Genomic DNA, 19,161 nt, shown 5'->3' with positions numbered 1-19,161 from the left:
GCCAGAATGATGGCTAAGAATACATTCCTGGCCCATCAGTCTCAAGCAGCCTGCTTGATATTTATGCGAACTGAATGTTATTTTATTCCCCCTCTAGTCATGCTTGTCAGCTTCCAGAGTGAAAAGTGAAACTGCTTCTTTGACTCATACTTCAAGTATTGAAGCTCGGAGAGGCTGCAGATTGTTATTATTATTGCTAGTATTATATATTTTTTTGGGTGTGCGTTGAACATTGATGCCCGATTGGGAAGAACTAATGGCTGACATTGAATGTACAGGATGGCTGCAAAACAGCCCATCCCAGCCCAGTGAGACGCGTCTTATGAGTGCTCATGCCTCTGTCAAAGCTGGTTTAGATGTGGAGTAATGAGGCGCTTGCTTTTTTAATTTGGCGTGCCTTTTTCTTTTCCTTTTTTTATATTTAATAGCGCCGGCAGTGGTCGTCTGTTCTCACGCGTGGTAATTGATACAAAATAAAATGCATTATTTGTATTCAGTCAGGAGTATGAAATTGCTTTCAGCGGGCTGAAGCCTGAACTCATTTACAGTTTTCCGAAGCAGGGCTTTCAGGAGCCCTCTTTTCAATTTGAAGAATACCTTGTCAGGCAAGAGAAGTAGTCGGAAATGGGAAAGCACGGCGTGTAAGCCTAGCACGTTTTGATTGCTCATATTTTAAGCTGGTGGAATGTTAAATAACTCCCATCTCCAAAGGGTGGTCTGGGAAGCTGGGATGCAATGCGGGGCGTTCGTGCACCAACAGCATCAGCTCGGCACCCGCATACGAGCGATGCGTTCCCCTCCTGGTTAGGGGGAGGGAATACCTCAGGCTCTCCCCGTCAGCACGGCGTGACCCAAGGACAGCAGGTTATTACCAGGTTGTTATTCCGTGGAAAGGGCTGCAGAGCATGAGGATTTACCGTTGTAGGATAATTCTTCAGGTCCGCAGCGCGAGTAGTTGGACTGCACGTTTATAAGCATCGTCGTTTTTCAGAGCTCATAAACAGGTTTTGTTTGTGTAATTTATAGACTGGAAATTGGAGTAAGCTGCAGTAAGCACACAGGTTTACATTATCTTTTTTTTTAAACAGGGAAGGGTTTTGGAGGATGCCCCTCCGTGTATTACTGGGGGGGCTTGCAGATGTACACAGAGCTGTTACGAATTTGCCTTTTTTTGGAAATCTGACTGTAGCTTACAAAAAGCTCTCAACCATTGTGCCTGTAAGAGTGCTGAAAAATACACTCTGCAGTTTTGTGGCATAGTGTGGTTTCTTCTCTATTTCGCAGGTCCTGCTCAGGGCATCGTGATTGACGTTCAGGTTGTCATACAGTGATGAACGCAGCACGTGTACTCCGGCCCCGCAGATGGGAGCACTGGCAAACTTAGGCATGCAGCTCCAATATTTGGGAACAGCCTTTTGAAAAGCATGGGGAAGACTGGTAGAGATGAGTTTTCCTGGATGTTTTCTCCCCCTGAGTAAAATGGGATAATTTCTTTTTTTTAAGTGAAAGCTGAGAATTAGAGGCCTGTCTGTGTGCTACATTCCTCATATTTTCTGAGGGGGGGAAGTGAAGCATTTTTGAGAAATTATATTATATTCTTGCTGGCATACTCTCTGGGATTTGTCCGTGATATTTATGAATTGCTGTGTCCCGGTGTGTTTTTCTTGATTCAGCAAGCAAATTAAAATCAACAAGACACCGTTTGCTACCACAGATGAGCAGCACCTTGCAGTATCCAACTCTGCAGTTGACCTGTCTCAACATGAGAATTTTCATTTCATTGCTGCGAAGTTTGATGGTTTTTCGTTTTATTTTGTTTTTAAGTGCCCAATGTAGGAAGCCTTCCTAAGTCTCTAACTGGAGGAAAATATTTAGACCTGGAAGTAATGAACTTGTGTCCTTGTTCATGCCTCTGTGTTGCTGTCATCCTCTTGTGAATCTCCTCTTCTTTCTGTGTAAGGGAGTAAAAGGTGCCAGTATCCCCTTTGCCAAATACATGCTGAGCACGGGCTTGGATTCTCATCAGGGTTTGCCTTCCTCTCCACTTGGAGAGGTGGTAAAGCTTTTCAGGATAACTGCTTTCAGCATTTCTTGTTCAAATACTTAAAAATCTCCTGTACAGGTATATACTTCCCTTTGTGGGTAAATACTTGGTTATTGGTTTCAGAATAGGAGGCATAGGGGAAAAGAACAAAAATCCTTACTATAAAGTTTACGGATGGACTTTGATTTGGGCCTCATTGACAGCCAGTTAACTATATAATACGTCCCGCACCAATAACTTGCAGCACAACTTTAATAAAACTTATTAAATAAACTTTAAAACAATAAATAAATGTTTATTTGCCAAATTGACATTTGTACAGGGATTTAACTACTCAAAGAATAAAATGAAAAGCTACTTTTTAAGTAGTCTCTGACTTGACATTTTTGTAATATATGAATTCATCTGAAGTGCAGCCCTGGTTTGGTGTCTAACCAAGGTTCTGGAAACAGCTTCCTTTTAAATAATATCCAGCACTTCAAGTAAAGTATAGGAAGTTACATGAAATTAATATATATTGAAATGTGTTTAGCGCTAATCACAGCCAGAAAATCATTTGCTATTAAACTAAAATCACATTGCCAGCCTTGAGGAAAAATACTAAATTAAGGTTACTTGAGTACTTGCTATGTAAAAGAACTCAGGCGGTGACTAAAACTTCAAGTACATCCTCATTTGCTAAATTTTTGTTAAATATTGCTGTTAGATGTTTCTTGACTGAAAAAGAGAGAGAACTAGCTGTGTTTCTTGCAATTGTTCTTAATATCACAGAATCACAGAATCGAAGGGGTTGGAAGGGACCTCGAAAGATCATCGGGTCCAACCCCCCTGCCAAAGCAGATTCCTTAGAGCAGGCTGCCCAGGTCGGCGTCCAGACGGGCCTTGAATATCTCCAGAGAGGGAGACTCCACAACCTCCCTAGGCAGCCTATTCCAGTGCTCTGTCACCCTCACTGTGAAGAAGTTCTTTCGCATGCTGGTGCGGAACTTCCTGTGCTCTGTCTTGTGGCCATTGCCCCTTGTCCTATCCCCACAAACCACTGAGAAGAGGTTGGCCAAATCCCTCTGTCTCCCACACCTCAGGCATTTATACACATTGATAAGATCCCCTCTCAGTCTTCTCTTCTCCAGGCTGAACAGACCCAGGTCTCGCAGCCTTTCCTCATAGGGAAGATGCTCCAGGCCCCGTATCATCTTTGTGGCCCTCCGCTGGACTCTTTCCAGCAGTTCCCTGTCTGTTTTGTACCAGGGAGCCCAGAACTGGACACAGTACTCCAGGTGAGGCCTGACCAGCGCGGAGTAGAGGGGGAAGATCACCTCCCTTGACCTGCTGGCCACGCTCCTTTTAATGCACGCCAGGATCCCATTGGCCCTCTTGGCCACAAGGGCACACTGTCGGCTCATGGTCAACCTGTCGTCCAGCAGGACCCCCAGGTCCTTCTTCTCAGAGCTCCCCTCCAGCAGGTCGTCCCCCAGCCTGTACTGATACATCCGGTTGTTCCTTCCCAGGTGCAGGACTCTACACTTGCTCTTATTAAACCTCATTTGGTTTATTCCTGCCCATCTCTCCAGCCGGTCCAGGTCTTGCTGAGTGGCGGCACAACCTTCTGGCGTGTCAGCCACTCCTCCCAGCTTTGTGTCATCAGCGTACTTGCTGAGGGCAGACACTATTCCCTCATCAAGGTCGTCAATGAAGATGTTGAACAAAACCGGACCCAGCACTGACCCCTGGGGAACGCTGCTAGTCACAGGTCTCCAGCCGGACTCTGCGCTGCCGATCACCACCCTCTGAGCTTGGCCAGTCAGCCAGTTCTCAACCCACCTAACTGTCCACTCCCCTATCCTATACTTTCTCAGCTTTGCTATCAGGATGTCATGGGAGACAGTATCGAAAGCCTTGCCAAAGTCAAGGTAGATGACATCCACTGATCTGCCTCCATCTACCCAGCTGGTGATGTCATCATAGAAAGCAACAAGGTTGGTCGAGCACAACTTCCCCTTGGTGAATCCATGCTGACTACCCCTCATAACATTGTTCTCTTCCAATTGCTTGGAGGTGACATCCAGAACGAGCTGTTCCAACACCTTTCCAGGGACAGAGGTGAGACTGACCGGCCTGTAGTTTCCCGGATCCTCCTTCTTGCCCTTCTTGAAGACCGGAGTGACATTGTCTATCCTCCAATCTTCAGGCACCTCTCCTGTTCTCCAGGACCTTTCAAATATGATAGAGAGCGGTTCGGCGATCATCTCTGCCAACTCCCTTAGCACATGTGGATGCATCCCATCGGGACCCATGGATTTGTGTGCGTTGAGCCCACTCAGGTGCTCCCCAACTACCCTCGGGTTAACCACGGGGGAGCCCTCCATTTCCCAGCCCCTTTCTCCCCCCACCAGGGTCGAGGAGTCCCAGGGGGGAGTCCTTGAAGCAAAGACCGAAACAAAGAAAGCATTCAGTATCTCCGCCTTCTCGGCATCTCCCGTTACCAGGACACCCCCCTCATTCAGCAAGAGACCTACATTATCCCTAGTCTTCCTTTTACTGTTTACATGCTTAAAAAAACCCTTCTTATTATCTTTTATCTCTTTTGCAAGCCTCATTTCTAGGTGGGCTTTAGCGTTCCTTGTCACATCCCTGCAGGCCCTGACAACACTTCTATACTCTTCCCAAGAGGACAGGCCCTTTTTCCACATTTCGTAGACCTTCCTCTTCCTTTTGATCTTATCGATTAGCTTCTTGCTCATCCACGCAGGTTTCCTGCCCCCCTTCCCCGATTCCCTACTCTTAGGGATGCACCAGTCCTGAGCTTGGAAGAAGTGCTGTTTAAGTGTAGCCCAGCTCTCACAAGCACTCTTGCCTTCTAGCAACCTAGCCCTGGAGATACTTCCAAGCAGGTCCCGGAAGAGGTCAAAGTTGGCTCTTCGAAAGTCCGGGGTAGCAATCCTGCTTTTAGCCTTACTTCTTCCACCAAGTTCCATCTTGAACTCCACCATCTCGTGGTCGCTGCATCCCAAGCTGCCCCCAACCTTCACATCCCTAACAAGCCCATCCCTGTTCGTAAGGACAAGGTCCAGAAGCACCCCCCGCCTCGTCGGCTCCGTCAGAAAATTGTCTTCAATGCATTGTAGGAACCGTTTGGACTGCGTGTGCCTGGCCGAGTTGCTTACCCAACAGATGTCTGGATAATTGAAGTCCCCCATGAGAACCAGTGCCTGTGATCGTGAGGCTACTACCAGCTGTTTGTAGAAGGCCTCATCAACCACGTCCTCCTGATCTGGTGACTTGTAGTACACCCCCACAACACTGTCTCCCATACCAGCCCACCCCTTAATTCTCATCCACAAGCTCTCCACTTGTCCTTCACCCTCCCCCAGGTGGAGCTGGGTGCACTCTAATTGCTCCCTCACATGAAGGGCAACCCCACCCGCTTGCTTCCCCAGCCTGTCTTTCCTAAAAAGGACATAGCCCTCCATGGCAGCGTTCCAGTCATGCGAGCGGTCCCACCATGTCTCTGTGATCACAATGAGATCGTGGTCCTGCAACCAAACGCAGATCTCGAGCTCATCCTGTTTATTTCCCACGCTCCGCGCATTGGTGTACAGGCACTTGAGGGAAGCAGCGGGCACAGTTACCTCTGGAGGGATGCAAGAAGAAGATTCCGGATGGGGTATCAGGATTATTACCATCTCCCCCAGACAATCCTATGGGACAACTCAGAGGTGCTTCCCTTCTGCCTTCAACAGTGACAGCAGTGACGACTTCCCCCAGCCCTTCTCTGTCATTTGTAGCTCCCCTCCCTTCCCCCGTCAAACCTAGTTTAAAGCCCTGGTAACCAGTCCAGAGAGCTTGCTCCCCAACACACTTGTGCCCCACTTGCTGAGTTGGAGGCGGTCATCAGCCCACATACCCGGCTTCTCAAAGGACTGACCGAGATTGAAATACCCAAATCCCTGGTCTGGACACCACCCCCTCAACCAGTCATTTACCTGTCCTGTTCTCCTCCGTCTTTCTGGGTCCTAGCCACCCAGTGGGAGGACAGAGGAACACTACCTTAATATCCTTTTGGTTCATATCAAGATACATGTGGGTTTTGAGATTTATTTTTTTTTTCACTTCTTAGGGGGTAAGAGATGCTGAGGATCACAGTTCCAGTGCATATCAGTTGATGTGCTCCTTTTGGGTTTTATGCTAGCAAAGAAATGAGAAGATTGGTACGTTTATTAAAAATGCACGACCTGTCTGAGTTGGTCTTTGCTTCCTTTGTCACTTTGATATCAAGCAGAGTGGCAGGGAGTACTTGATCCACTGATCTGTCTGTCCTCAGCCTGGGGGAAGTCTGCTGGTGCCTGTTACAGTCCTTTGCACCAAGATCCAACAGAGATCTCGGTCGGTCTGCGTGGATGAAAACTCTTTGGTTATTGGACAGCAAGTTTGTCCTGGGGCATGCTGTGGCCCTAGAGAGGAGGGATTTTACTTTGTGCTACTCAGAAGGTATTACTATAGTGTATTACTGCCAGCCATTACATGGGCCACGGAGTGGACTGCGGGTCTCTGCTTATGAGCGAGGGGAATCATCAGTCTTTTATTTTTATTTGGTTTTATGGGCTACTTCGTGGGGATGGGTGAAAATTACTTGGTCATTAGGTCTTAAAACTGTGCTATGTTGTGCTACCATAGAAAATACAGTGGGAAACTAAACAAGCTACTGAACGTGGGTTTTTTTGCTTGTTGGGAGCATGTAATAAGTGACCTGTTACCGCACAATATTAATTGTACCAGGCATATGTGAGTTGCACACATGGAAGAAGAGAGTTGTTTTTCCACCTTGATTACTTCTACCACCTCATCTATGTGTGTCTGTCTCTAATATTAAACAAAAGCAGGTAGTGAGCGTAGAGTGGTTGTTGTGGTGTCTCTGTACCATTTTGTATTAAACTGTCCTAGCACTACATGAGTAAATTTGAGGGTTAGTAAGATTTTTTTAAGAAAGAGCAACCGAAAGTAATAAAGTGATTTCTAAGTTGCGTATTTGTACCTTTTTGCAAAAGTAATGGATATTGTTAGAGGCTCTCCTGTAGTCATTGGAAGCCAATGAGCTCAAGAGGTTAGCTGCTAACAGACAGTAAGGAGTTATATCTTGGATTCTAGAATCATTAATTTAAATGATGCAGTATTTTTCCTTTTTTTTTTTTCCCCAAACTGCAGATACCGGGTTAGGAGATTCTGTGTGTTCAAGCCCAAGTATATCTAGTACAACCAGCCCCAAACTCGATCCGCCTCCTTCACCTCATGCCAACAGAAAGAAGCATCGCAGGAAGAAAAGCACCAGCAATTTCAAAGCTGATGGTATCTCAGGCACAGCTGAAGGTAAGCTTACTGGAAGGTCTGAATTTAGATAATATTTTGTCATTTGTTCCAAAGGGCATTGTTAAGTATGACCCAACTGTGTTGTTGGTTTTGCGTACAGAAGTTAAACAGAATTATATTTAAACAGATAAATTAAAGACGGATCTTCTAATGATGATGCTCAGTGATATGAGATGTCACATGACAGTGAATTCTGCTGTCTGAAACATGTTTGGAACCAATTTTTTTAATTAAAAAAAAGTCTCCCCAGGCTGATATGGAGCATCATTAGTGGTAAAGGTAAGGTACAGGCATGCTTGTAAGGTTTAAAAAGAAAGAAGTCAGATTCACTCAGCCTATACATCACGTTAGAATTTGTATATTTTCTCAGTGTTATTAAATCTAGTGTTACCTCTTCTGCTTAGACACATCTTGTGCTCTAGAATCGTGAATGCTTCTGATGCCCCTTATTGTTTGAATATTCAGCTGCTCAGGGAAAGATTATGTTATTTGAGGATGAAAAGGAAAGGGGAGAGTTTAAATGTTTGGGTTCTTTTATAAGAACCAGAAAGCAAAAGCCAAAAAGAACTTCTTTTTTTCCCTTAGTTTAGCTTACTATTTCCAACATGAGCACTGCTATAGCTGTTCAATGCCTTTCTGAAGGAGTAACAATGTGTACAGTGGCCAGATATGATATAAAACATGCTTGTATCTTTAGAAAAGAAGAAAAGAAACATGCTAGGATTCAGCCAAAAGAGCTCCAGAAAAAAGATGAACAAGGGTAGTTGGAAAGCTTAGAAACTGGGGAGTCAACATATAAGGAGAGATGAAAAAGGGAGACAATGGAATAACCTTGTTGGAAAAAGGGGAGTGTTAAGTAAGAAAAAGATGTGGTTGTAAGCATTGGAGAGTAAAAAATAAAAAAAATAAAAAAAAACCAGCTAATTCAGTATCAAAGAGTGTTGGAACAAGTTCTGAAAAAAGGATGACAATTGCAGACAGCTGAAGAGGCATTAAAAATAGATGTGATAATAGTATACAACTGAGAAGGGACATGTTAACTACTACTTCGTCATCCTTGTTTTCCATTTATTTAATTTCCCGATTGCACTTCTATCACATACAGAATTTATTTCTCAGCTATCTATACAAATCCTTTTTAGAAAAAAAAAATCAGCCTTTTTCATAATAGCTCCTGTTGTGTTCTCTTTCCAGTCATTTAACTATCTTTACTGTTAGTTTCCCCCTAGTTATGGCCTGCAGCCAAATTTTATTTTAAACTTCCATTTTTAATATATCCTTTTTTTAACAATCCCCTTTACGCCACTTATTTTCATACCTCAGTGGCAAGTTACAGAGGGGATTTTTCAGAGCACTCACCATTTGTCCACGCGTATTTTGTGGAAGTCAATATGAATCAAGACCAGCTGGGTATCAAAAGCCTTTGAAAATCTCTTTCTAAGTAGTTAATGCATGTATGTTTTCTTTCTCCTGGTGAGCTTATTTTCACAAGTCACTGGAGCCTGAGCCTGTGTGGTCCTGGTCTGCAGGGAGACTTTTGAAGCACAGCAAGCAGTCGGGAATTTGCAGTTGTTGTGCACCTTGCCCTGAAATCCCTCTTCTGATTGGAGTGAGGAGTACGGGGCTCCTTTATCTGTCTGTTTTCTCTTGCTCTTCTCCTCCTCTTCCAGCATCTTAACATGCTGGTCTGAAATCCTTTTACAATAACTTTACAAAACTGCCTCGCTTCATATAAATGGGATAAACATGCTTTGAGAAGGGCAAGGACTAACTGATGAGCAACACCAAATCTTACATGGGCGGTTCTTAAAAGTGTCTGTGAGTGCCGACATCTGCTATTACAGCCTTTCTATCTTGACATTAACATGTTATCTTTCGTTGACCTGCCCCATCATGCTGCATGTCTTCTGTCATGGGCACCCTTTGGGGTTCACAGTTGCCTGAGTGGTTTTAAGCTGTCTTGGGTGGGCCACAGCGGTTATTAAATTCTTTTATCTTTGAAATATCTCAGAGCACAACCCAGTGAAAAACTACTGATGGCCACAAGAACATAATTACAGCTGTATACACAGCCATGTTTGAGAGGAACTCTGGGCACGTTCAACAGGTGACTAATCTTCCTGGCCTTTGAATTCGTAGCAAGGTTGGAGGAGATGGTTAGGACAACCAGCCTTATCTGCCAACAGTGAAGGAGAAGCAATGACACCTGCTTGAGCTCCCTGCCCCTTGAGAAGAAGGGTGTCTCAGAAAAACAAGTACATGTTGTAGATGTCCATAAAGTACTTTCTATAAAGACTAACGAAGGAGAGGTGGTTTTGTTGTTTTGTTTTGTGGGTGCTCATGTTAGTGCAGGCCAAGAGTCATGTTTGGTAGACTTTGTTGTTGACCATAGTGGTAGTGTCGATCTCTTTGAGGTTGCAGTGATGCTGAGCAATGGGAATACTTCCAGTCCCAGGACAACCTGTGTCACAAGCCAGCCTGCTGCTAGGGCAGGGTAGTCAGATGCTTCAGGTTGTTACATGGTTTTTCTCCAAGGTGGGGAAAGTGACATTTTCATGACTGTCTTGTGATGTGCAGTAGTTTTCAGGTCAGTAATTCAGGCTTTTCTCAGGAAAGGCTGAGTTTCTCTTTTCTTCCATGCTTACCTAGAAATCTCCCCAGTGACCTGACAGATTTCCATTTTGATTTTTTTTTTCCTCCACACTTGCAGTAGGCATAGATTTAAACCGTCCTAGGTGTTTGTCTGGATTACTGCAGTTTTGCAGACTGATCCAAATTAAACAGTGTAAGGACGATGTTCTGAGAGATGCATGCTTAGCCTTAGCAACTCTGATCAAGTTTCTGAGATAAGGCGGGTGACTTAGTGAACATGGGGTACAGAAAGCTGTGTTGATAACTGTGGAAGAGCTACATCTTCCTTCTTTCCTTTGTTCTGGAAGTCCTGAGCTCACTGTGAATAGGAGGAGGAGGATTCTGCTGGTGTTACCTGCCTGGTGTTATCAGGCAGTTATGGTGGGCCAGAGTTAAATGACTTTGGGTAATTCTAGTTTTTATGTTGCTTTCCTTTGAGCCCAGGCATGTTCCAAGTGTCAGCTTTCAAACAGAACTTCTGGGTTCCTGCATTTCTGTCTGTAGCAAAGCTTCAGTGAGGTTCGGTCAGGTTCAAACCTGGTCTTCAGCCAACTGTAGCAATTTTGCTACATTTCTCAGTCTTTTTTTATTCTTGAACGTGCCTGCTTTGATCATTGACCTCTGCCCAAGTATTCAGGTATCACGATGATGGACACTAGTGTGCCCATGGTGGTATTAGCCACTCCAAGGACTGATGCTCATCTCTTTTATACCCTTCTGCAAAGCTCATGCCAAATCTTTCTCCATGCTATGTGCAGATGCACAGCCCTCTCTTTCTGGGATTGATTCTTTCATGTTACTTTATTTCTCTTCCTACTGGTTTTCTAGGAGGGAGGTTGCAGCAACAAGAATGTTAAAGCAGCTGTGCTGCAGTTGGGTGAAAATTAAAATTCAACTCATATTTTGGAAAATCAGGTTCTTGTGAAATTTTCCCGAGTGCAATGAAAACCAGAGAGAAGGGTTTTTTATTTCTCTATACAAGACTTGTCACTGAAAAAAAATCCTCTGTTTTTGAGGGTAACAGCAGGAATGCTTACATTAGGCAAGGTGCCAGAAACCAACAGTGTTTTTCCCACCATGCTGTCTATACTTGCTCAGAGCAGGATTGTACAGAGCTGTGTTTCAAAGAGGAGTAGCTGCTCAGAGCCTGGTCTGTTTTGGTACCCTTGTGCTACCACAGATATGGAACAGCCAGTGATAATAGGAACGTTTTTCAGCTTGAAAACAAGTAGAAAAAACGAAAAGCTTTCCTGTAAGTACTCTTCACAGAAACATATTTGCCAGTGTTTTATTTTTCTTACTCCTGTTAAGATCTGTTTTTTAAGACTTCATGGCTATGGCAGCTTCAACCTGCCCGCTTTCAATCCATGTCGGAGCTGCAGAAAGCTTATTTCAAGAGCTATAGAAAGTTCAAGGCATGGTATCATCAAGTCTGGATGATCAATACTTTGCAAGTGTTTCCATGATAAGAGCTCTGGCCAATGGGGCCAACTTTTCAATCTGTTGTAGGTGCCGTCTGACTGTGTCCAGGTAGATGGGTGAACACGTTCCTTGAGTCAGGCAGATCCAAATCAGCTGCAGGCGGGGTGCTCTTAATTTATGTTCTTTCCCAGCAGTGTAGGCAAAATAAGTATAGCTTGGTGTTCCCCATTGTGCAGACGTAGCCTGAGAAAGAGGAATTGATGGTAGAGTAATAAATGTGATTAATGGCTTGGTAAACTTTCCAAACTCTGTATTTTCTCTGCAAATCCATGTTCCACATTCTTCTTTATCGCTGGTTTCTAAAGAACATGTGAAGGACAAGGGGAGTCCTTTTATGTTTCTTTTTAGAGCTGTTTTCTTAACACAAAGATGGTTTGTTCTCTGCCCCTTGTAGAAGTGATTGTTTTTCCCTGTGCTTCTCTGATCCCTGCAGTCTAGCCCTATCCCCAAGGTGTACACTTCCTGGCTGGTAGCTTAGGATGAACCCAAGTTTACTGATAAATTGTGGGTTTTGTTTTCCTATGGTGAATTAATGTATGTATTTGAAAAGCTTGTGTTCTTCTCCACCATGTTTTACAACACTGAATTCATTCTTGTCTGAATCTCAGGGAGCATAGAAAATGAGGTAGTTGCATTTGAAATGAAAATATGTTTATTTGTTTTCTGTGGCTGCAAAAATAGGGCTTAGCTGGACCTTTGTACTTTCAGCAATAAGCAAAAAACTTCACTGCTTTCATCTAGTTTGTCAGTTCAGTGGGGACTTGAGTCCAGGAGGGTAAGACAATGTGCAAAAAGCCAAGGGAGACAGCACTTTATTCCCAGGACGACTTGTCCTTTTTCAGGCATTCCAAAACCAGAATGGCAAAGCAAAATAGGGAAATGCAGGTCTTAGTGTTTGTATCTGGAAACTGTATAACAGCTGAAAAATTGACATTTTGTGTAAATTGAAAGCAATATAGCAGTTAACTGACTGTGTAGTATATGATGCATGAAAAAAAAAAAACTGTGCATTTTACCTGCAGCTTCTCAACCTAAGCTTTCCTTAGTCTAATCCTTCAAGTTTCCCCGTGATTTACCTGCTGGTGTTATTTGTGGAACTGATTTAAATATGCTTGGCTCTGTAAACAGGTCAGTGCATAGTCTCCTCCAGACAATTTTAACGTACTTCCCTTGGGTGCAGAGTTCTATTCAGTGTGCTGTGGTTACACTGAGCTAAATGGAAATATCTCTATACACGTATACAAAAGTGTTAGTTGGGAATTCTGGAAATTTAGTGGAGACACCTCTGAGACCTGCTGCATGGAACAGATGAAAACAATGAGCTGCAGTGTTTGTGGGAGAGTAGATCCTTCATTTGACAGCTGGACTTGGCATTGTTAATGCTAATATTTATTTATAATCCGTTGAATTAAGAACCATGACAAAGGAATATATATTTTACTTCGTGCTCTTTAATTTTTTTCCTGGCTTTTTATGGTCTGGAAGAAACCTTCTGACGTTGTCAGAGGACAGCATGTTCAGAAACCTTTCCAGCACAAAAAGTCACAGCATCGTCACTCCCTGTTCTCTGGAAGGAAGATGTGAGACATAGTATCTTGACCTGCAGCTGCAATGAGGGCAAAGCTACTCACCTATTAAAGAGTTTGTAACCTTTGGAACAAATCTGTTAGATGGCTTGCATTGCTTCAAGTAATGCTGCCACCAAAACTTCAAGTAAAAGCTCTTTCCAGTCTGTTAAAGGGTAATTAAGTATACAGCTGAGGTTGTACAAGTAAATAGATGTTGCCATGTAGGAACTCCACAAAAGTTACTCCTGGTAATCTTGTCATCCTAGTTATTTTACCTGGTTCCTGTAAATTATATATCAATGATTACAACCCAGTGTGCAATAGGAGTAGATATGGAGGTGTTCATGGAAGTGTTATTTCAGTAAGAAGGAATGTTTTTGTTACTTGTCTGGAGACACTGAGATGGGTAAACATGAAAATGAACTAAAACTTTACTGCTGTATGGCATTAAGGGGGAGTTTTCACCTTTACTCTCCAAATATTCCAGTGGCCTACATGCAGACATATGAATGTTAATTAAAGCTAGGTCAATTCAGAAGCTGTTAGTAAGGTAGCTGTCGGTCCATGCCGGCTGCACAGCCCACCCAGCACCTCACCTGAGTGCTCAGCCTGTGCTGGTAGCAGCAGCCCAGGGTCAAGACTGGGGACAAGTCAGCAGAGGAGATCAGTTGTTCCTTAATTGTTTCCATGCCTGTTTTTTTGCAGTTACACTGCACTTAGTGATATCTTAACAAGATTTTATCCTCTCAAAAAAAAAAAAAAAAAAGTGCAGACCCGTGTCATGCATGGCAGTAGTAGCTTTCAGTCCTATATTTATATGCATCTCGTGATGCACGGTTGGTGAGAGCAATTTGTTTCTATTTCTGGTCTCTTAAGTGCCTGAAGTTTATGAAGTAAATGTTCCATAGTTTTCAGAAAGAATGCTGTTCTGCAGTATTTGAAGTGAGATTGATACAAAAGGGGCATTTTGACTGCAGTGTTGGTTTTATTTAGTATTAAAAAATGAGGCAAAAACCAGCACAATATCTAACTGCATTTTCTTTCTCTGTCTACATGGGAACTTAATCAACAGGATGTGATCATATGTGTTGTCTGTAATGCCAAAAGCTTGTTTTGATTTAAGCGTACGGCGGCTGTCTCAGAGGTTACCACCTGTTCAGTGTCAAAACATCCTTTAGTTGTAATTCCACTGTTCATCAGTAACTTCATTCACTGCCTCGTAGGAGATACAGCACTGGACAATTGCTGTACACCTGAGAAACAGGAGGGCAGAAATTAATAAAATCTAGACCGAATCTTCAGAGACTTACTTTCAACCAAGGCATAAAGGTCACTTGTTGGGAAACCTTCAGCCTTAGTCGTCACAGCCTATCTGACATGAAAGGTTTGCTGCTGAAAGACATTTATGTTGATGCTGAGGAGTGAAAGACAAGGGAGGTGAAGCTCATCTATTGTTTTAACCTACTTCATTGCAGGCTAAACAAGTTGAAAGATTCCTTCTTCTTTTTAAAACTGCTGCTAGCTCAGGGTCGGAAGAGGCTGCATGTTCCGCCTACCTGCTTGAAAGGAGAAGTGGCGCAGTGGTGGTCAGCAGAAAAGAGGATTCTGGAAAGGATGAGGCCCAGAATGAACTGGTGGAGGTTGTACGCACTAGTGTATCTGGATATCTGGAGACAGATAAAGCTTTTTTTTTTTCCCCTACATTTCAATGAAAAATGGCCCCACTCTCAGTGCAGTAGGTGTGCTACGTTGTGATGACAGAGGTATCCTTATACTGCATGTCCTCGGTGTAAGTGCTGCACTGTGTTATGTCTTGGTTTCTCTGGAAAAGGAGAAGTTTTAAGTAGCTTTATAAGTGAAAGAAACCAAGTGACACCTTAGTGTTTTACTGGCTTTAGGTAATGAGTGTGTCTCTTAGAGCTATGCTATCAGCCTGAGACAGAGATCTTGATTAGGAAAAAGGTTCCTGATGTTCACAAGATGGTGTTTTACAATATGCCAAGAAATACTTCTAAGATATTAATACTGCTCCAGTAGTTAGTCCCATTTTGTTACTTAAGTGTTTATTCTAAAAGCTATTTGCCTATTTTTCCAGAGAGTAAGACTATGTAATTTCATTATTAATCTGTACACCTAAGTTAAAATTCCTAAAAAATATGAACCAAGATGATTACGCATTCATTGTATTAAATATAACTTATCTCCAGATCACCACATACATGAAGTCTTGAGCCAAGGTGTTTCAATTTAACTGAACAGGCTATTTTGGTATGGAAGAAAGATTTAGTTTATGAAAAATTTGTTGTCCTCAGCTTTCTGTGCATTTGGGTTCATCAGCTTGTTTGGAAGTCCTAAGCAATTTCATTCAGAGGACCTTAAGCAGCTAAAACAGAACTACTATCTGTACTAGATCAGACAAATATGATAAAGAAAAATACCTGAAGGTCTATTAAAATGAAGATTACAGCCTCCCCCAGGATGTCCCCAAACTGCACACTGCTATGGAAGGTATATCAGGGTGCATATTACTGTATATGTGCTGTTCTTTTCTATAGGTGTCCCCTACTAGTTGCTGATTAAAGCATGGCAGACTAGATGGACCTCATGCTGTGATCTGTGGTGGCCCTTAGTGTGCTCTGATTCTCCACAGAATTCTTTGTTAAATTGAAGTTTGCCTTAGAAGGCACAGGGTATGTTACAGGCATGCTTTTTTGTTTATAGCATGTAACATGAAATTAATGACAATGGCTTGATTGCAGAGGTTGGCCGTGTATATCTCAAACCTGGAATTCAAGGGGGAATGTAGTCAGTGGGTCTGATCTAGCCCTAGGTGTATGAAACATGCTCTTGGCATTATGCTACAAAGAACTAGGAATCAAGGAGCACACACAAAACAGAATCTAAAATTCTGAAGTTAGTCATCTGTTAAATAATAAATAGAACTAAATAAAACTAATAGAACTAAAACATAGGTGATTTAGTCAGTTATGGATAAGCACTGAGGAATATACAGTGCTACTCAGCACGCTGGTAGGGCTAAGACCTGGTCTGAGCATTGAGTGCCCTCAAATACGCCTTGTGTACTCAGCCTCCTTGCGCTAGGCCCGAGGAACCGCCTAGCCCGTGAAGCGTTTCTCACTTCTGTGCAGTAACGGATGTTAGTCTCCACACACGGTGGTTTTCAGGGGTAGGTTGGGGTGAGCTGGGCATATTCAACCTGCCCTGGACCCCGCCTCGCAGTGGCAGCTCTGTGTGCTCACAATCGTTGTGCGCCCCCGGTTCTTGTGCTGTCATGGAGCGTGTCGTTGCCGTGCATTGGTGCAGCACGACGTGCTGGGCCGTGTGGAGCCTGGCATCGCGTCTTGCCCTCAGGAGGAGTCTCCAAATGGTGCGTGTTGGAAAGGTACAAACCAGCACAGGAGGGTGGGTTCCTGAAAGTGAGATGCCAGGCGGGAGCTGTGGTGCGGGATTTGCTTTGCTGTAGACACAGATTGTCGTGCAGTCACAGCAGCCTTAACCATTTGGAAAAGAGCAGAACTGGAGCAATTCCAGTTTTTATGCTATGTGGTGTCAGTGTCACATTTATTTGCAAGACAACCCTTAACGGTAATGTAGACCTCCTTTTATTTCCAGCTCCTGACCGGTCAGTCATTTCAAACCCGTGTTGTTTTTTCAAGTTTTAATCAAATGTTTGCCTTAAATTAGCTGTCAAGCTCTGTGAGCAAATACTTTCTTTCCGTCTGTAGTCTATAGTGCAGATACACATGCTGTGCATGAGATGCTAGCAGTTAACTTGCTGCATGTTTGTTTTATACTCCGTGCTTTAATCTACTGTTTTCAGTCCCTCCACCTTTCTCTTTATAGAGATACGCTACTTCTGAGAGATATTATGCATCGCATGTAGTGTGCAACTCCAGTGAAAGGAGTAGGTAAAAAGAAAACTTCAACAGACCTCATCATTGACATTTTCCGCCACTTCCCCCCACCCCCCAAAAAAAATTAATAAAGGTTTCTTTTGTGAGTATGAGATGGAGGAAATTGGCCGTTTGTCTGTGAGGTAATAGGCTTTGGTGTAATATGAAAATCTATCAAATGATTAAATTCAATGACATTAAATCACAGTTCATGAAAGGAGAATACTGCACAGTTTAATTCTATTTAATTTTTGAGGGAAAAAAAGGCAAAAAAAAAGTTTGAGTTTCTCTTAAGCTGATTTCTCTGTGCTCTTTCTTAAAAGTGCCTTTCTAGTTGCCACACAGTGATGTGATCATTATCTGTCACCTCGTTGCCTTGCTGCCTCAACACGCAGTAAAATACAAAAAAAAAAAAAAAAAAAAAAAAAAGACCAGAGGAGCTTGTGAAGTATGACTTCCTATCCCAAGACTCATTGCCTGCGATTCGTACCGCTTGACAGTAATGATCTTATTACAGTACTCTGGACCTTGAAGAGATTTCATGAGGAGAGTGAAAGGACGTGCCTCCATGTAATCAAGTGGCGCTGAATATTCCACGCGTTTTTGATCACACACTGATTGGGCACAGTTTTAGCCCATCTTCTAGTCAATTATGCATGGCCCCTTGTGCTCCTGTGATAGTCAGAAACATTGATAGCTGTTGTCTGGGCTTTGGCAGCCAGCCAGCGGTTTGAAGTGCCTTACGCACAGTCATTCCAGGATAAGTGCTTTTTAGTTGGAATTGATTACCTTTCTTTAGGTTTTGCTTAATAGCAAAACTGTATTGGAGAGGGCTTCAGGTGAAAAATGGACATATTAGCCATTTAGAGTATCTGAACTCCTAGTCAATTTTTAGCTTTCCCCTGTTTCCATCTAATTTATATTTAATGATGTAACGTTTGATAATGTTTAAGATATTTCATTTCAGTTGCTGCTGAGCACACATGTTGAGCACATGTTAAATTATAGTGTATCAATTTTCAGGTTTTCTAAATTAATCCAGTTTAACCTTCAGACTGCAAGAACGTGTCTCTTTTGGTGCCTGTTCTAGCGAGCATTGGGTTTGTCTGCAAATGGCACAAAGATGACATTACTAAGCAGAGCAAGTGCTGTTTCGAATCCCATAATGAGGATAAATCTGCATGCTTTAAAAGAAGCAAGGGAAGGGGTCGGCAGCTGGGTGCTTGGTTTACATTTCCTTGTCTTAGAGGCTGATTAGGCTTCTGTTAATTTCTTGCCTATAAAAATGTCACATCTTTCTTAATTCAGATTCCTCCTAAAATGAGAAGACAATCCTGAAAGACGTGTATATCTAACACAAAGCACCATACAACAAAATATTTAGTCCTAAATGATGCTTATTGTTCCACTACCACAAATCTGTTCTCATATTTGAATATCGTACAACATGTAATGTTTTAATTCAGGGAATAAGGGAACAAGGATGCTTTTTGCCAGGACTCTTCGCCCAGTAGTAACCTCATGTCTGCACACACATGTGGCTTGGAGAGAGCAAGGACTTTAAAGTAGGCTGAAGCACGACATAGGATCAGCCATGTGTCCGACGAAGAGCTCGCGTGTCTCCGGGTTGGTATTTGCTAGTCATGCTGTGGCTGTCAGTGAAAAGAGCCAGTCAAAGCACCCCAAATTTCTTTTTCTGCATGTCAGCATAATTCTGCCCTACCTGTCTACTGCTCGCTGAAATAGTGGAGCAGTCCTGCAAAAGGCGTTGCAGGCTTTCAGCCTTTTCTGTCGGTGTTTCTGCCTCTAAACATCTCCCTCAAGGGACTGCTTCATTCTGAGGTCCAACAGAATTTACAGCATGGCTTCAGCAAGTGAGATTGGAGCAAAAGCTCAGTGCTCCTTAAACTTGCAAGTGACGTTCCTTATTGCCCCTCGCCCTCTTTTATTGCTTCCCTTTTAATTGAATTATAGTTCAGTGTTTGTTTTTTTCTGTTAGTGGTAAAACTAATCCTATGCTGGCCAATCCTACCCCTTAAAAAGCAGCTTTAAAATATTTTGGTTTCCTCTGTTCTTTAATATTGGTTTTGACTTCCCATTTAAGGGTCAAACCAGGATTAATAGTAAAAATAAAATAGTCAGTCTTGGTGGCTTTTTG

General features: G+C 43.0%; 1 protein-coding gene across 3 annotated transcripts in view; it reads left to right on the top strand.

Annotated features, from left to right (window-relative positions):
- Window positions 1-19,161, top strand: part of AGAP1 (ArfGAP with GTPase domain, ankyrin repeat and PH domain 1) — a 372,179-nt gene that overhangs the window by 267,784 nt on the left and 85,234 nt on the right. For all 3 annotated transcript variants that reach the window (XM_035566371.2, XM_035566379.2, XM_035566388.2), the window contains one exon: window positions 7,247-7,408. In XM_035566371.2, coding sequence (XP_035422264.1) covers window positions 7,247-7,408 — 162 coding nt within the window. The remainder of the gene's footprint in view (window positions 1-7,246; window positions 7,409-19,161) is intronic.

Source organism: Cygnus atratus, chromosome 6 (assembly GCF_013377495.2).
Source record: "Cygnus atratus isolate AKBS03 ecotype Queensland, Australia chromosome 6, CAtr_DNAZoo_HiC_assembly, whole genome shotgun sequence".
Classification (NCBI taxonomy): Eukaryota; Metazoa; Chordata; class Aves; order Anseriformes; family Anatidae; genus Cygnus; species Cygnus atratus.
This window is presented reverse-complemented; position numbering and strand designations above follow the sequence as displayed.